Source organism: Oreochromis aureus, linkage group 20, assembly GCF_013358895.1.
Source record: "Oreochromis aureus strain Israel breed Guangdong linkage group 20, ZZ_aureus, whole genome shotgun sequence".
Lineage (NCBI taxonomy): Eukaryota > Metazoa > Chordata > Actinopteri > Cichliformes > Cichlidae > Oreochromis > Oreochromis aureus.
The window spans coordinates 13,772,327-13,791,647 of NC_052961.1; the positions used below are offsets into that span (position 1 = coordinate 13,772,327).

The following is a 19,321-nucleotide window of genomic DNA, read 5'->3' on the forward strand; positions in this document are numbered from 1 at the left end:
TGTGGAGGTTTTGACCATGGAAACTCATGCCACGAAGCTCCCAGCACCAGTATTTGTGCTGACGTTAATGCCAGAGAAGATTTGGAAGTCTGCAGTCTTGAATCAGCAGAGGTTTGCTAATGTTTGCAAATTTGGATAGGGGCTTGATTTCATGCATCTTTGGTAATGGGACTGAAAATGTCTAAATTCCAGGAGTACCATATCCATATAGAATATCTTTTGCTATTGGTACAGTTAGCTGTGTTCACAACTAACTAACAGAATATTTTCTTGCATTTATATCACTTGTGTATTTTAGTCTTTTACTTCTAATACTTTACATTGTGAACCTGTCACAGAAATTAAGACCATTAAGACAGAAATATTTGTTTATATTTTATTTAGAGAACCTTTTCTCTCAATCCATTATAAAATAGCACTTAAAAACCTTTTTGTTTTAAAATCCACCTATTTACATATAAACAAGTAGCTGTGCAAATTTTACAAGATATTGGCAAGAAAGCATATTTTTGTCTCCTTTTGTCACATAATTGTACAAGGAAAAATAAGACAATTTTTCATAATTCAAAATTGTCAAGTAAATCTATAAAAGAGCAACTTAAGTATATACAGTAACAAAACTTGCTGATAAACATCTTGTCATAAAATGCTAAAGGTATAAAGACCAAAATTAGTATGTGCACAAAAATATAAACAATTTATAGAAGGTATGTTCATTTGATTGACTAGTTTTAGAAAACTGATCTGTCAAAGTGCAGTCGTTGCTCTGCATTTCACGTTTACCCAAAATGACCTCTATCATTCATAAATATAAAAGTGTGGACATTCAACTTATTGAAAATAAATGTAATTCACTTAAATCACCGAAATCAGTAATAATATTAGAACCAATTTTAAAATTGACTTACAATCACATTACAGTAAAAATACCCAACCTGGCTATGTTAAATTATTAAGAGCCATTTCATTTCCAAAATCATAACATCCTAGTCTTACTTGGTAAGTCTTTAGTTCTGTGGGTGACATTAAATAAAGGCATCATAAAAAACAAAAAACAAAACTGGTTCTACTTATTTGCAACAATTTTCAAGAAAAGGAGTAAAATCCCCATTTTTGTTTTCAGAATTAAAATTTTTCATTTTTCTCTTCTCTTCTAAATATGTTGACCGTGAGCTCGCTTCCACAGCAGAAAATCTGCCGCTAAAAGTTTACGCTGACGACTGCAATCACACAGTGATGAATAACAGTTTCTTTGGAGAGGATTTTCACTATGATTCAGTTCTTGACGTAAATGTCATACTGACATCAGTGAAGAAATTTATTAACGCTACTGGAAGCTGGAGATGGGAAAGGAAATCTCAGTACTAAACAGTTGCAGTCAAAGTTTTGCAGCTCCACCAATAACAGTGTACACCTTAAATTTGGCCAATATCTCTCAGTACGTTTTGTTTATCATTTCTATATTACTCTGATGCACAAGTGCAACAGAAGTCACATTCTGTTGTTCAGACAAGTCTTCCATGCAAACTACAGATGACGGTGGCAACCTGCTAGCAACTGCAAGGAGATTTTCGGTGCAGCACCATATACTTCTAGGGAACAGACTTCACATTAGAAACAGCAACAACCTCGAGCAAACATTCACCAATCATTGGCAGAATACATCCTTTTCCCCAGCAACAAGTGGTTATCAAGGGTCGCTGACCAGCCTAATTGCTGCCTGAATGGACCATAAGAAATTTATTTCACAGTAATTGCCAGCAACCTATAGTAACTACTTGCAACTGTTTGGAAAATGCACATTTTTCCCTTCTGACTGGAGATTACCAGATGGTTGCCAACCGATCTCTAGGCCTGTATGACTGGGGCGTAAGTGCTGGAGCGCTCCAGAGGTTTAAAAGGAGATGGGCCAAATTTAAGTCAGGTAAAGCTTTTGATTTTTTTTAAGGGTGGAGTCACGATACCTTATGATTACATCTTACCTAGTTGCTTTTAATTACTGACGAGCAACATGAAGTATATAAATTCTCTGTAGAAAATACAAGACCCTAATTAAAAAAAGACTTGAAAATTTGTGCAAGAACTCTCGCCATAAATCATAAATCCTATGACAGTGACCTCTAATACCACCTCTTCACTACACACAATACATGACACATAAATTATCATTGATTCCAATCAAAGACAAAGATAAAAAAGAAATAAAACAAAAACAAAACAACAGCCAACCAAAAACAACAACTGTATCCAAAAAAAATTCCTTTCATTCTACAAATCTGGAGAGAAGTGTTGGATATATAAAATTCCTTGATCAACACATTCTAATCCATATGGCTTAAACTGTTAAGAAGGCAACTCAGCAGATGATAAGACCGGTTAAGATTAATCTCTGTAAAACGATCCACAGGCATTGCTAAAATATAGTATAAATGTACGATAAATTAAAATCTCTGTTGACGACTTAAATAAACAAGAGTGTCTGCCAAGCACTTCAAAGAGATTTGCTGCTACAGCACAGATGCCACTGACACACGTTTTAAATCTGAAGTATTCGGTTCGGTTAAAGACATTGTTCTTTTGTGTAGCATGAGGCAGTGCATCATCATCAAGTGTGGTTGGTTGTAACTGCTCTGTGAAGAGCAAGCAGAGCTGAGAGGTGCACTGAATTCAGGGCCAAGTTCCAATATTTGCTCCATTTCTCCACTGAAAATACAAAAGTCCTTTTCTTTAAGAGGCTTTTAAAAGCCAAGGTCTCTTCAGCATGTCTCCCACAGACAGATGCCTCATAATTCAACAGTGGGTGATCAAAGGAAGTACCGGCAGGAAGGGTCGGAGCTGATGGTCCACTCTGCCTCCTTAATGCCACTGAGTGAAACTAGTCATTTTAATGCGGGTGCTATTTGAGGAAGCCTTTATAGAGCAGGTGTGAGTGACTGGTTCCCCTTTCATTCTCCAGACAGAAGAGCAGGTCCCTGAGGTTGACTCTAGTGATGCGCTGTCGCATAAACTGTCTGGAGCCTGTTCCACCTGAGCCTCCAGTCTGAGAGGGACACGACCCTGATCCCTGGAGGGTGAAACAAAGCAAGGACATTCAATTTTTCATCAACTGCTTTTGTGATTCCAGAAAACTTCAAAATAAGCACATTCCTACGTTGGGTTAATCACACCTCACCTCTGCATTGGCACCCCTACCCGGTGAGTCCATTTTCCGCTTTTTCCTTGGGCCGATTGCTGCCAGCGCTGTTAGGTTGGCTTCTCTCTGCCTGATTTGAGCCAGCTCCTGCTGCTGCATCTGAAATACAAGCAGTAACACATACATTCAACATACAGGCAAACTCATCACAATGCTTCAAAAAGAAAGCAATCACCCAGGATATTATTTTAGCATATACTTACTTCTTTGGCCTTCTGTTTCAGTCGGAGTTGCTCCGGGTCTTCTTGTCGTGACCGAGACTGCAATAATATCGAGGACATTTTAATATTTCAAAAAGGATATGTAGAATTTATTAAATGACTTGTTTTATTCATTCACTCTCTCAGTTTCCATGTCTGGCATTTGGTGATGGCAGGGAAAATGTATATTAATGACAATGACCCAAGAGCACTCACTTGGCTTCTCTGTATAATTATGCATACAAGATTGTTTCTGTCAGTGATACCGTGTGTCCTTGTTCGAATGCTGTTACCTTGGCAGCTTTCAAGAGGATCTCTCTCTCCTGCTCTTCCTTCCTTTGCTTCTCCATTTGATCCAGCTGCTCAAAGAATTTGAGCTGGGTTCGCACATCGCTCGCCTGCTCATACTGTTCATCTTCCTGGAGTTGGCATGAAGTGAGGACAGACAGGAGAATGAAACAAGAGATCTTAAAACACAGTAGTGAGTGGGTCTCCCTTACTCTACAATTGCAATCAATTATCACCTTAAAAGTCAAGTTCTTCTGCTGTGCAACTTGTGACACCTTTTCCAGTACGTCTTGCAGTCGCTGCTGTGTGGCATGGGAAATGTAGTTGATCACATCTGTGCCCAACTCACTGACACTGAACTTCTTACCTGTCGCAACAGGAGTGAGTATGGATAAAGCTTTAGACGGTGTCAGCATACTGAGGAACATGCTGTGCATTTTCTCGACAGTGTACGTCTCTCACCAATCTCCAGAACTATCCGGGTGAGTAAAGAGGTGGAAAGGAAGGTCTCGTCCTTACAGGAACGAGTCACCATGCCAACAAGCTCAGAGTTGGTTGCTAAGATACGGGCACTCTCTTCTGACAAGTTGACTCCTGCCATTGAGGCCACATCGTTGATATCGTCATCGTCCCTGGAGAAGAGACAAAGACAGTTTTCTTACTTTTTGTGTCTTAAGCACATTTATACAGAATAAATACAACATTAAAAAAAACAACACACACACACAGAGTACTTGGCACTGTATGATGACAAAGAGAGGTGTTATCCTTAATATGGGTATCACAGTCGTACAGCTCTGGCTGTGGTCCCACCCACCTGTTATTATAACCTTCTATTCATGAGGCAACCAATTAGAAGCACTTGTTTAACACAGTTAATGAACTGAGGAGCTGCACAAAGGATAATAAAGTAAATAATTACTGTTATGAAAAGTAAAAAGATCTCTAGTAGAGGCCAAGACTGAAAATATGGTGCTGGAAGTCAGTATGACAGGTAAACTTTAAGATAAATGTAACAAAAGCAATGAACTGCATCAATTTATCTTATGGTTGGCACATAAAAAGTTATGACATCACGCAAGTTTCTATGGATACTTAATTCTCTGTGAACACATATACAGACACTGGTATTTAATAGAGATGGACCGATCCGATCTGTAATATCGGTATCGGTCCGATATGACCTAAATTACTGGACTTTAGGGATATTAATAAAAATAAAACTATAATCCGATCCATTAAATATCAAAAAGCACCTCACAAAACTTGCAACACAGTTTATTTCGGCTCATAACCGTAACACGTTGCAGCAGTAAATCATGTGATAGAGCGGCTGTGTGTATTTGTAGCCTCGCTACAAACCAGCATTTCATCTCGAGGAAGTTATAGTAGAGAGAAGTAAAGCAAGTGTGTAAGTTCATCTCTGAATGTTTGTAAAAGTCGTTCCATGTTAAACAACAACCCATATATGGAGCGACACCTCTCTCTCCCTCTCCTGCAGTACTTCTGTGTGGCGTGAATCTGCTTAACGATCAGTTGATCGGCTTTTCATCAGGAGTCTGTCTCTCTTCTTTGTTTTTGGCCCACTTGGCGCCAGAAAGAGGAAACCAGCGGCTGAACAACAGCAGCACGTTTAAAGCTTGATAAGCTGTTGTTAGAATTTATTTAATATTACTTTCTGTGCAGGATCCTTTTCACGTAGCTGACGCCTCTGGTAACTGTGCAGGCGGACCTAGCAAAGTTGAGGGGGCCGAGGGGCATTAACAGGAAAAGGGGCACAAAGACATACTTTTCACCTTATACTCATTTAAAATATGTAGTTTTTAATAAATAATTATCTGAATCTTACACCCAAAGTTTTAATCTGATGTAAAATGTATAGAAGTCCATTACTGTATATAGTAACTCTTAAGTCTATATACCCTAGTAAGCTATAGTTTTTTTCCTTTGGGAAGGTGTCTGTAATTCTGCAGTTCTGTTGAAGAAGATGTTGAATCATTTAATTATTCTTGAAAAATAATTTGTTTCTGTGCATTTTTTTGGCACTGCATCAAATTAAAGTTGATTGTTATCCAATTAAGCATCATGAGGTGGAGGTGGGTGGTTCCTTTTTTTTTTTTTTTTTTGTTGGAGTTATTATAACCCTATTAGTTAGGTTGCTTAATATTTTGCTAAGCACTCTTTAAAATACCAGAATAGGGAGGATGGAGTAGGTTTTAAGTTAGGTAAGGTTTATTAGATTGATCAGTGTTGCTGAACTATGAAATATTTTGGGTGCAAAGATTTTTAGTAGGTATAACAGAATAGCTTTAGTGTTGTTGTTTATTTAAAGTCAGTATGAACAGGTAAACAAAATGCAGCAAGATATAAAAAAAGCAATTTATTGATTAAAAAACACACAATATGGATTCATATCACATCGGCAGATATCCAAATTTATGCAAGTCGGTATCGGACATAAAAAGTGAACATCATGCCAGACTCTAGTATTTAACAGACAGTGAGTTGTTTTTTGGGGTTTTTTTGGTCTCTCGTACCTGAAAGTGCCTCCTTCCTTCAGCTTGTTCTTCTGAGCTGTACCGAAGGAAGGCTGACTGAAAACTTGTATTCCTTTGGGTGCTGGAGCCAATGTCTGCTTCACTGCTGGTACTAAAAATCATAAACAGGAACAAAAACAAGTTTTCTGTAGTGAATTTAGACTAATGAAAGGCAGCTGCACCTAAAACTATTAGCACACACAGTAGGATTTGAATACACACTTGACTCTTGTATACTTGGATTTTGTGTCTTGCAATTACAAACAGTAGCCACAAGGTGGTAGCACTTCCATAGATGTGTTAAATGTATTAAAGACAGAAGCTAAACTCAAGCGGAGCAGCTGTAACTTAGTAGATTTTAGTGATGCTATTGCATTAGTGGACCATGGGGATGTTTTCATGGACATCCATTTGAAACTGTATGAGGTACCAAAGTAATTAAATACAACACTGAGACTGAAAATTGAAACTAACTGTACATTGATCACTGATAAACAAGTAATAAATATTAGTTAAGCATTAAACAAATATTAATATGACCCACTTGTTTGTAGCTGTTTGATAACCTGTGGCTGGCCCACGATGATGCGACTGTGAGTTTGTCCTCTCAGTGTTACCACGGCAGACTGAGCCAGCGTCACCGGTGGCCTCACAATGGTCCCCTGTTGCTGGGGTACTATCTGTGCACATTCAGAAAAAGACTAAGAATGAGAAACCTAAAAGAAAGCACACAAATGAAAGAAGTAGAGACAGGCATGTATTCAGAAGCTTCCACTTGTACATACATGTTCATCAATTTATTCCGATACAGGTAATAGCAAAAAAAACATTACCAGTCCCGGTTTACTGTGAGGCGTCTGTGTAAGGCTGATAACTGTGGTTTTGGTTGTGGCAGGGCTGGTGGTTGTAGTGATGGCGGTGGAGAGAGGAGGTCGCAGCACCACAGCAGTGAGTGCTGTGGAGGCTGCCGCTGCAGGCTGAGGGCTCAGCTGAGGCAGCAGGCTTTGTTGGATGAAGGCCTCTGAATCTGGGGTCATCTGGCGCAGCGCTGGAAGACTTCTCTACAGTCAGAATGAATGAAGAGTGTATGTATTCAGTTCATAATGTGAATGAGTCAGTTAGTTGTGGTTATTGTGCTGGGGCCTTGGCCAGAGCACTCTTTAAAAAGAGAGGCTTTTACCTGGATAAGTAAAGAATATAATAGAAAGAAATCTAACAGAAGCAGCTCTTAGTGATAAATGATTCAATTTCTATCATTTCTACATATCACATAGTACTCTAAAGAAACTGCCGTGCATAGAATTTAGTTTATGATGTAAGTGAAGTTCATAAAAGTTTTTTTTCCCTTTTCATTTCTGTTCTTTGACTTTTCAATGAGAAACTATTGCAGAAGCTATATGAAACAACATGCTTTAGAGATTTTTAAATATTATGAAATAGCTTTATTGATTTGATTATGAAAGAGAAATGCAGAGAGAATAAACTTGCCCCATCCTTTCTAGATTTTTAAAGCTACCTGTCTGGCTACTACATCACCATGTCAGCCAGCAGAGCAGATATTTGTTCTAGTTTTTCAGTAGCGTTTAAGTCCATGTGTGACAAATTGCTATAGCTTTTGGCCTGGTCCTGATTAAGGCTGCAAATCCTCTGCTCACCTGCACTCTAATCTCAGTGGGTACATGTGTGCACACCTAAAAAGCACACCTAGCAGTAGAAGTCACCATCCACTGGCTTCTTTTTGATACAGTGAATTTTAGGATTAGCGTTAACTGCTGCCTACAAAACAGGTAAAAGATGGCTTGCAAATTTTACTTTCCAAAATGCTGTTAAAAAATTGGTTAAGGTGAAGACCAACACAACCTTCAGATAAAGTTGCATTTGTTTGACAGGAATGCAAATTAAAGTCCCACGTGACCACAAAGGAGCTTACCTTTACATTGTGGAGCATCTACATTATCAGCTTTTGGCCCAAAATCACATAATAACAACTGACAACGCTGAGTAAACTGTTAAGGGTGAAAATATTCTGCTTGAAGTATTAATCAATTTAAGCAAAAATGCTGCAGTGATCCTAAGCATGCCTCAGAACCATTAGTGAAAATCTGTGGGCAGATCCTAAACATACCCAATGGACAAGATGTGCAAAAATGTGAGAAAATTATCTAATCAATGGCAAGAGTCTTGATGGCTTTTAAGTTTGTGAGTAATACAATGTTCAAATGTAAGTCCCAAAGTCACAGAACAATGTAATAACTTTGGTTTTGTCTACAGGTGTGTCACTAATCTCACCTTGAGAAAAGGTACAAGGTATGGCTGCGGTGATGAGTTGAGCTCCTGGTATAACCTACTGGTAAAATCTTCCGACTCTATCTTTGCTTCCTGTTACAAGGAGAAAAAAAACCCATGATGGATAAGAATACATCATACATAAGTAAACTTTGAAGGAATTTCACCAGGAGAAAGATTAAGTGTCAACTCAGAGAACAAGAGAGAGAGATAAGTACCAGTAGGTTCTTGACGAGCTCCTTAACATTGGCTGTGGTCTCAGACGACTGTTTCCCACTGGATGCCAGCTTGATCAGTGTCGACAGAAAATTCCTACATTTTTTCACATTCTCCAGTGTCTCCTGCAAGCACACACAAATATTTTCTCTCAAATATTTACATAATACATGCAAAAAAACATTAAGTGGGGTGGAGGGAAAAAAGGTACTTTTTGCTGTTCATCAATCATGGTTAGCAAGTCTCTCTTACAGCTGTGACGGGTGTCGGAGTGACAGGGGTCGCAGTAGCCCCAACAGGCCCCACCCTCTGTGCTACTGCTGTGGAGGCAGATCCGGGCTGCACCATGGTGGCGGTTCCTAGCGGCTGTCCTGCGGTGGTAGCAACTCCTCCCAGCATGATGGTGTTCTGTATGTGTCAGTGAATATGCACTTGAAATTAGACGCAAGAAAAATGATGAGATCAGAAACAGCTTTAACACAAGCAGGCCTGTTGAACAGTGCATTTCCTTTTTTTCCACATAACACCGTTGTTCTACGAATTTTACTTTTTATATACATAAATGCTTTAGAGCTTACTTTAAAAGCATGATCTGGGAAAAAAAAACTAACAAGGTTTAGCAAAAACATATTTAAGGAATTTCCATGGCAACAAGGACATAAAAGATGAATAGAAGCAGCAATGTTTTTAAAAGTGAGCAAACAAGCCAGCCAGAGAGGAATTGAAAACAACTGTGTTGACCTTGTTGCAAAATCCCATCCTTTCACGCCACAGTTAGACAGTTTGGCAGAAAAAGTGACCATATAATCTATGAAACAGATTCTGTGCTTGTTTTTTTAAAAACCATCTCACGGTAGGAAATCGGTCCTAACGAGTTCATGGAGGATACAGTCAGCTTTTACTTGAGCAGCAGTAATAAGAGTCTTACTTTAGTATTCTCATATACCAAGAACCTTCTGCAGAGCTGTTCTCAGCAGAAGGTGTACAGTAACAGGCACACATTCACTGACAAATAGAAAAAATTATGAAGTGTAATTCATTTTGAATAACAACAACAACACTCTGCAGACACTTCAGACACACCGCTGGCAATTCTAACTGAAGCAAATGTCATGTAAGTAGCAGCATGAGTTAGACTAATTCGGGTCAACTGTGTGAGATTAATGGAAACAGGATGTTACTGAGATCATAGTGAGGACCACTTGTCCAGATGTGGAAGATGAGAGAGTAGTGGTTTTAATCCAGGTCACAAGGGGGTATGAGAAACAATGTCAATGAGAATTGTTTGTTTTTTCCTAAAAAAACATACCTTTAAATTATTTTTAATGTTAAAGATGATTGAAAATATACCTGGGTATAGCTATATGTAGGAACTGTTAAAAACAAATTAGGAATGATTCAAAAACTACACAGCAGTTCACAACCAAAATTACATGAAACCATTCAGGGTTCAGAGAATTTGAAGAAATCTCTGCACACAAGGAATGAGGCCAAAATCCAGCACTGAATAGATGTTATGTTTGGGCTGTTAGGCAGACCTACATTAAAAACAGAGATGATTCTGTGGTGAAAAATCACATGAGCATGAGCTTGGAAAAGCTTTAAAAACTACTGTCAGTGAAAACAGTTCATCATCAGCGCATCCACAGAGGCAATTTAAGAAAACTTTTTAAGATACTCTTTCCCTTGGTTTTAGTCTATCTTAGAGTCTCAGATCTATGAATTTTTCTAATAAAAGTTTTGAAATCTGATCATTTGATTTACAGGTGATAGTATTCCAATTTTAATAATGTTTTACACAACTTTGCTCTGGACAACAGTATGCAATGCCTGGGTTCAAACCAGGCCAGGATGTTTGACTTAACCCATTAGTGATTAAAACAGAGGTTCCCCAAGAAAACCGCAAGAGCATAGGGTGAAAATGCAAACTGAGTCTATGGGTTACACTTGGTGTTATGGAAATGAATCATTTAACTTAAATATAGTGAGAGTTTACCTGCAGAACAGGAGGCCTCTGTAGTGCGGTGGTAGCTGTCACAGTGGTCTGAACTGTGGAACACTGTTTAATAATGGTGGTGGGAGTAACAGGACGAGCCAGCAGTGGTGCACCTGGTGCCTGCAGGACATATAAAAGAAGATGTTAAGCTTTTGGCAGACAGTGGAGCAGCAGGAGTTTTTTAGATACCTGCTATATTGCTTAATAAAAAAGCAAAAACAAAACAAACAAACAAACAAAAAAATCTGAAAATATTCAAACATTACATATTAGTAGTAGTATATAGTATATGTTTTTAAGTTGGATGCAACAGTCACTCTATGGAACGAAAAATAAATCAGAAATACTTGTTTTGTAAATGTTTACTAAGCAGAGGCACAGTATTTGTCTTGAAGCAGTAACCAAAACTCAATTATAAACAGAAAGTAAAATAGTGATTAAGTTTATCCTTACTTTGAAGTTACAAGAGAGGTGTAATGTGAAAGAAGTTCAGCACAGCTTTCTTTCCATTAGCTGGCCTGTCAAAAACTAAAACCCCTGCTAGAAGTGAATGGGTATGACTTCAGTGGTTATCTACTTCCGGTGTTAACGCAGGCTTTCTGCCTCAGGCTCTGTGGACACTCACAAAAAAAGGGGGCATTTTACGCATCACGAGTGCCGCCTACTTCGATCAGATGACGATAAAATGGTGATAAAAATCTATAAAGAACATAAAAATTTAACATGCAATATAAAAGAAAAGAAAATGCGAACCTATTACAAGTAAGATAGGAAATTAATGCAGCAGAAAATTATTAATCTCGGAATTTAGCGCACTGAGGTGTAAAATAAACATTTCTATTTGAGTTAATTATTTTAATGCCGAGTGCACTCTCAGTCCTGCTTAGTTCTAAAATGACGGCCGCATGTTAGAGCTCTGAAACTTTCAACTGGACACATTTAAACATTAAATGGTACTGTCCCAAAGCCTAATAAGGGGACTGAAAATCACTTTAGTGAAAATTCAGTGAAAATGTGACAATTTACAGGCGACTTTAAATTAAAAACCCTGAGCACGGCCTGCTTCCAACCAGGTTATGTGTTTAGCATAAGTTATCCGTGTGATTAAACCAGATAAAAAGGAACATATTTATGTGTATGTAGCTTTAAAAAGGTTATGTTAATGTTACTAGTATAGACAGCATTGAACATGTTTATGAGGTGTAGAGTCACTGTAGATGGGGTGTGGATGACCAGAGAAGAAAAAAAATATAAATAAAAGACAGACTAATTTGAATTGATATAATTGATGTCGGGAATATAAACAAGAGTTTGCTGGTTTTGCTAGACTTAACTTCATTTCAATAAAATTCACTTGTACTCTTTTTTTTTTTTTTTTTTTTTTTTACTGTTAATGACTAATAAATCAAAGGTGGACTGGGAGGAATTACCTTTTTTGGCTTCTGAGAAAAAGTCTGAGAACAACTTTTACGGAAGGTTTACAGAACTGAGTCATATTTTCTGCGTTTGACTGTATCTAGCAGATCTGTACCTGTAGGGATGTGATCTGGACAGGTGGAGTGCTTGTGGGAGCTGGAGGTCGTGGAGTCATGGCGCTTTGTGACTGCGACTGAGCTTGCATCTGAGCCAAAGCCTGCTGGGGAATCATCAGCAGTTGCCCACTCTCACTGCGAACCAAGACCATTCCTGTACGTGCCAAATATCAAAGGAGTTAAAATATTAAAAGGTCATTATCTTCCTGTCCCAATGAGTCACAAGAAAGGATGTATGCATGTATGTATGTATCAATAGGGAGCCCTGTTTAGTCCTAAGCCACTCAGCAACTTGTCAAACCAAAATGAGCCACAAGCATGTTAGCAGAGTCTGACTGATATATGTGACAATATTAAAACATTTATTTTTTTAGGAGCATAACGCAGGAGAAAGAGACTTGGGGCAATAAAGGAATAGTTTATACAGAAAAACAGCCCCATTTCAGTCTTTACAAAACTCTTAGCTCTGTCTGCAAAAGAGCAGAGCAATCCGTGATCCAGGGCTGAGCAGTGTCTTCAAAGTGAAGTTAATAAACAATTACCCCACCATTTTTCTGTCTCAACATAACTCTTAAATGCTTAAATATGTATGCCAGTATACCCATATTTATTATTATTCGAATTTTATATTTATAAAAAATTGATATTACCAGAAAAAACCCCCATTATCAGTCAGGGTCTATATGGCAGCATAAATAAAAAAAGTTCAAGTCACAATCCACCATGCAAAACGCTAAAAACATTCTTGTTTCTGCTCAAAATAACATGTCTTCTTGCCACCAATTTATTTTTATTGTATGCCAGTGTAATACTATGCACAAGAGCCTTATGCTAGTAAAACAGTGTCTGTCAAAGAGGTGACTACATGACTCTACTACATAATAATAACACAGACATTCTACGACTGGCCAAATAAATGGCCAGAGCTGTTTCATCAAGGCTACAAAGTGGGAATAGCTTTTTCTGGAAGAAATCTGCCATTAATACAGTGGCCTACAACAAAGAACTATATGGTACAGAAAGGCCACAAAGGGGATTTTCCATTCTAAGTTGCAAATAGATGCATTTGTCAAAAATTATGATGTTTGTTTTAGGTCTGTATTTGATCTGGATTCATTTTCTAATATCATAATTCTTTATTTTATGCTATACTGAGCATAAAATAGAATCACTGCACTTTTACAAAACCCTGAAATAACAGTTTGCAACTGGGACAAAAATGCTAACCTGGAGACTTTGCATACTCAACACATGCATCCCAGAAAGTTGATTCAGTTCATTTGAACGTGGCGTTATTAGTCGGAGAAATGTTTCAATATGCATTCAAGTGACTTTTTCCAGTCAGTCACTTGAATAAGTGATGAAATATTTCTCCCACTGAAAACAGTGCATCCAGATGGAGGGAATCAACTTTCCGGGACTTCCTAACGTGCATTACTGAGCATGCATCAATACATTTTAACACATGCATCCAAACACACATAATGCTTGAGAGATATCCTGTATGTTTTATCCAGCTGGTGCTATTATAACAGGATGTAATCGTCTCAGACAAGACAAACTAAAAAGAATCAATAGACTGGAATGGACAGCTACATTGATAAACCATATAAAGAATGTGTTGGCTGAGTTTCACCGAGTCCTGCTTTTAATCTGCTACAGAACCCTGGCCACCTCTAAAGTTGCTACTAAGCTACTACAATGTGTTTCAAATCATCTATTGCCTGCAAAGGCATCTCGGGAAACTGTTAAAGTTTAATAATAATAATAATAATAATGATAATAAACTTCCACATGCTCTCAGACTTTACAGCTCAATTACCTGGAGGCAGCTGAATGTTTTGGATATTTGGGGCGTTTTGTTGAGGCTGAGCGAGTCGAGGAGCTAACACCTGTGGAACAATAGTTCTTATTCCACCGGGAGGAGTTGCAGCAACTGTTGAAGGTACTGAAGTCCTCAAGCCCTGCAAAACAGTCGGACTCCTCACTGTCGCTGTCGTCCCTGTAGCAACAACTGAAGCCACGACGTGGGCACCAGTAGGCATTATAGCTTTTGGGCAGTCAGTTTTGCTAGCAGGAGAGCCAGTCGTGCTGGTAACACTGACAGACGGTGACGTTAAAACTGTGGTTGGACTGCCTGTACTTGGCGAAGGGTTCATGGAGGTTTGCATAGGTGGCCTCACCAGTGTGACTGTGGGAACAGTTTTCACAGAAGGCTGGGACGAGATAACAGACGAAGTCACAACATTTTGCGCGTTCAAAGTAGCTCGGATAATAGTACTAGGTGTTCCAGGCAGACCTGCTGCGCTCGGTTTGCTCACAGAAACAGGTCCGTTGTTGAGGAGTGTGACAGCACCGGGCTGCGAGTTGTTGCTGTCAGCGGGTCCGCCTGCGGTTATTTGACAGTTCATCACCACGGCACTTCCATTCAGAGTTTGCGCACCGGTCCCTCCAGGTTTGCCAGCGCCAGCTGTTGCATCTAGTGTAACCGTAACAACTCCGCTGGCTGCGTCCGACTTGGACTGACTCTGAGTGGCCGTCACACTCGGTCCTGCCGTCGATGTGATCCCTGCTGCCCCATCCATGCTTGAACCCAGGGACCCCGTACTGTTACTGACACCTCCTTGCGCTCCTGTCCCTGCAGCAGCGGAAACACATGAAAACAAGGGGAGTGTCGAGCAACTCTCCGATTCGCTTTAGTTTCGGGACACAGACAAGTGAAGCCAAATAAGCTATAACAAGCTGAGTAACGTGACCAAAATTAGCTAATGTTAGCTAACCGGATCTTACCTGCCTTAGCAAGCTCTTGTTGTGAAAGTCCCATTTTGCTACCCTGAACATTTAAACTAGTACCTACAGCTGAGTTTCCGCCGTGATTTTCTGCAGACGGGGCCCTAGCGGTTGTGTTATCGCGCCTTGTTTCTGTTAGTTCAGACTCCAGGGATCCAACTAGGTCACTAACTACTTTTTCGTCCACCTCTGTACTCAAGAAAACATCACCCAGCAAATCGGAGCCCGCCGCCATCTTTTCCCAGCTACGCTCGTTCGTGAGACGCATGCGCCGATTGGATGCATCCTCCGTGACGCAACCTTACCTCGCCTCATGATTGGCTGTTCGACAAAAATAAAGCCTGGAACAAATGGTTGCGAGCTGCAGTGTACAGTGCCACCGCAGTCGGACTGTTTCGCTGGAAATAAGCGACACCGCTCACGGAGCTGTGCCTTGTGGAGCATTAGCACACCGGGGAAACTGTCAGATAGTTCTCATGCGCTATCACATGATTTCACAGATGTTTACATTACACTATCATACTTTCTGAACAATCCAAAATGGCTGCGTTGATGCTATTTTTCCAGGACACCCGCAGTAACCGCCTAGTGCTCACAGACAGTAGTGATGTGAAACTACCTGGATAGTAAACTTTTGAGAGTGCAGATCAGCACTTAGGCAGCCAGTTTGCACGGTTGTTTGTGCATCACAGGACTCAGCCTTTTAACGCCATGACTGTGATTTTTGTTGCAACTTATAAAGATTATCTAAAAATGTTTTTATGAAAAAAAATATGTACCATAAGCACAATCATAATTATTGATTGAATTCATAACAAATCAAAGATTACGCAAAATATCAAAAGAATGGGTCTCAAGTGAGTTAAATCAAGCCGTGGTGATTGGCATTCATCTTAATGCCATCAATGATTGCCAGGTGCTTCAATCAAGTCAGCTGTATACGCCTATAAATTGTTTCCGGTTTCTCTAGGACTCGAAATGTGCCGTGTGATGAGTCTGTATAGAAGTTTATAGCAACGGCCCCGGATATTCTCGAGCCATGGCTTCGAAGCCATACATTGGCTGTAAAGTATCACTCCTCTCAAAAGCCCAAAATCGTTATGAAGGGATTTTGTATACAATTGATGCAGCGAACAGCACAGTAGTTTTGGCAGAAGGTGAGTTATTTAGCTCTCAGTGTTCTTGAAAATCTGTCAGCATTTCAAAAACGAACAAAAACTTGCTTTTTAAATTTCTTCTCCTTTTCTAGTTATTGTCATTTAATCTTAGAAAGAAACTGGACAAGTGAAATATGGGTGGAACTTTCCTGACTTTATCCAACGTTTTTCTTTTCACAAGTCAAGTGTTTTGGAACTGAGGGACGGCCAACAGATAGGCCAACGTCACCCAAAGATGATGTCTATGAGTACATTACTTTCCGGGGAAGTGATATTAAGGATATTACACTGGGTGAACCTCCAAGGTATCACCATGGCCTGCCTCAAGATCCTGCGATAATACAGGTGTACAAAAACTGCCTGGTTCCACCCTCCTTCTAAAAACAGACTAAGTATGTATATGTGTGTTTAAACATTAACATCTTTGGTTCATCCAGACCTCCAGTTCAGGCTCTTCAAGCATCCAACCTACTGTTGGATCACTCAGCCCCTTAAGGATGCCTGCCTACAACCAGCTTGCTGCTAGCTCTCTGCTTAATCAGCAGTATGTTGCAGCTCTTGGCCTTGGTAAATCAATGACAACAAGTTTCTAACAAGTCAATTGACTAAAAAAAACAAATTTTAATTGGGTTCTTTCTAATACTACACACTTTGTATCCTTCACCCAGGGCCTTTACTTCAAGGCTTACATGCTCAAAGAGGTCCCATGGTGGAAAAGGCTGTTCAAACCGTCAGTGTAAGGACATTTAGGCAGAGGAGAGGTGCAAGTGCATCCCAGCAGCAGGAGCAGCAACAAGAAGAACAAGGGCAGCAGCAACAGCAGCAGAGGAATAGGAGGCAGCCTAAGTGGACGAGAGGAACAAATATTCAAACCACAAGGGTCACTGGAGCCACCAGTAAGTACACAATGCTGCAGTGATGAGAAGGAAATGCTGTTAAACTATTGTGATGTTTCCCTAAGTGAAACAGGTTGATTAACTGTGGAGGAGTATGTATGTTTTGGGGGAAATAATGAGGTATTTGTCTGGGCATCTACATACACTTAAAACTAAGTGTAGCTGTTGTGGGTGTCTTTGCAGTGCAATCAGACCCAAGTGGATCCACTTCTCAGGACAGTCAGCAGCAAAATGCTGAAACCAGGCCACCTGCTAGAAAAAGACAAGGTATTAAACACAAGTTTCCAGTAGACTTGAAAATCAGAAAGGACATCCTTGTATACAAAACAAACTTGAGGTGCACTTAATAAAAAATAAATAATAATCTTAGGGCCTCGACGGCGCAGGAACCGCAGAAGAGGCCAGCTGATGGTGGCTAATGCTCCATCTCCCACCCTTAAATTTGACACAGACTTTGATTTTGATTCCTCAAACGCACAATTCATTAAGGAGGAGCTTGAGGAGAAGGTCCAGGAGAGGCTGACTCTAAGAGGTTGGTTATCAGCTGAAGTTGCCACCAATGCACTTTTTTTTTTTTTTTTTTTTTTTTAATCACCCGCTTTGTCAGTTAATTCTCTTTGAAGGAATGCTGTCACTTTAAAGGTATGCATTATTAATGTTGTTGGTAGAAAAACTTGAGTCCCTATGGTAACCCCTGTTTGAATTACTTTCAATTTTGTCACCACAGCTTCTTTAAGTTTGAACCGTTATGTAGTAGATTATGTGAGAGACAGAGCAGTTATGATGGCATTTTCATGGAAGTTGCGCTCTCATGTAACCCTGTTTGAATTACTTTAATTTTTGTCACCACAGCTTTAAGTTTGAATAGAAGTAAATTTGCATTCAGGTAAAATAAGGCTTCTAACGTCATGTTTCTCTCTGGCATATAATAAATAAATAAATATTTTCAATCTCTGGGAATTGGCTTCTTAAGATGGACTGAGTCTGTCCTTCCACTGTCAGTACTTTTTTCTGTTTTCAGATGGGAATTCTGAAGGAACGGAAACGGAAGGGTTGCAGCTGACTTCAGGGGAGGATCGTTTAGCACCAAAGTGCTACTATGACAAAGCAAAGTCTTTCTTTGACAACATCTCATCTGATAATGGGCTCAGGTAATCAGCTGACTCCATCTTATATAAAAGATGGTCTTTGTGCAGATATGTGCTCATGGCTATTTATTTACATCAATGGTTTCAGACTGACATGGGCAGAGGAGCGAAAGCGCAATCTGGAGACTTTTGGTGTCCCTGGGCGTTTCCTGAGGGGCCAAGGATTCAGAGGTGGATATGCCAGAAGAGGACGAGGTGCTGCCAGAGTCTAACTCAAAGAAACACAACTGGGCGGCTGTACAGATCAGTTTCATACAAAGGCAGAGTAAAGCCACCTTGAATGATTTAGTACCCTGTTTCTTACAGTGAGTGGAAAGTACTGGATCCCCTGTAAGAATCTTGCCCCCTTTTTTCTTGACAGACCTTTTGAGTTTTAGCACAGTGAAGAAATCACAAGGGCAATAATGAAGGCTGTATTGCATTTGGAAGAGGCGCTATGCTGTGCATGTTGGTTTGCAGTCTGTTTACTGGTATACGTGATGGAACTAAACCATCATTATTACAGCTGTGCTGTAACCAGCCAAAATGTCTGTCATTAAAAAGTTTAACATTATTTCTTTGACATTTGACCTTGTTTTTAATGTGGGTAAAAGTTACTACAAGAGGCTTTTTTGTTTAAAAGGGGGGGGGGAACATGAATGCTTCAGTTTCTACTTTGGTTTGCTACTTGCAGATTTGTAAATTCTTGCATTTGCCTTTTTGGAGTATTAATCAGATTTGTCCATTCAATGTTGCATAGTATTAATATAATGAACTAAACAAGGTTTCAGACTTAAGACTTAATTTGGTATATTCAAGGGAATGAGTTGAATGTAAATAAAATGGATGTGCTGATACACCTGTTATGAGACTAAAAGACATTTTGTTGCACAAGTAAGCATTTAAAAAAAATTCTTCAGAATTATAAATAATCTGGGATAGTATCTGTGTTCTATGGCTGTTTCTTTGTCCTTTTAAGGATCACTCCTTTAAACAACGTTAGCAATATATTCAAGATTAGATTATATAAACTGGCAATAAAAAAAATAAAAAAAAAAAAAAAAAAAAAAAAAATTAGAGTAAATGTCTCACTGAATTATAAG

General features: G+C 39.3%; 2 protein-coding genes across 2 annotated transcripts; one reads left to right on the forward strand and one right to left on the reverse strand.

The window, feature by feature from the left end:
* Nucleotides 1–362: 362 nt before the first annotated feature.
* Nucleotides 363–15,307, reverse strand: LOC116331147 (transcription initiation factor TFIID subunit 4). Its single transcript, XM_031753744.2, has 16 exons — nt 15,039–15,307; nt 14,071–14,886; nt 12,248–12,402; nt 10,717–10,836; nt 8,973–9,128; nt 8,723–8,845; nt 8,508–8,597; nt 7,052–7,279; nt 6,763–6,898; nt 6,219–6,330; nt 4,144–4,313; nt 3,918–4,048; nt 3,687–3,812; nt 3,397–3,453; nt 3,173–3,292; nt 363–3,064 (listed from the first exon to the last, which is right to left on the reverse strand). Exons 1-16 carry the CDS (start codon nt 15,304–15,306, stop codon nt 2,897–2,899), a joined length of 2,976 nt encoding a protein of 991 aa, XP_031609604.2. The 5' UTR covers nt 15,307; the 3' UTR covers nt 363–2,896.
* A 693-nt stretch (nt 15,308–16,000) lies between these two features.
* lsm14b (LSM family member 14B) lies at nt 16,001–19,162 on the forward strand. Its single transcript, XM_031753838.2, has 8 exons — nt 16,001–16,195; nt 16,377–16,540; nt 16,633–16,762; nt 16,864–17,091; nt 17,275–17,358; nt 17,462–17,623; nt 18,113–18,242; nt 18,328–19,162. The coding sequence occupies exons 1-8, from the start codon at nt 16,078–16,080 to the stop codon at nt 18,449–18,451; spliced, it is 1,140 nt and encodes a 379-aa protein (XP_031609698.1). The 5' UTR covers nt 16,001–16,077; the 3' UTR covers nt 18,452–19,162.
* The last annotated feature ends 159 nt before the right edge of the window (nt 19,163–19,321 follow it).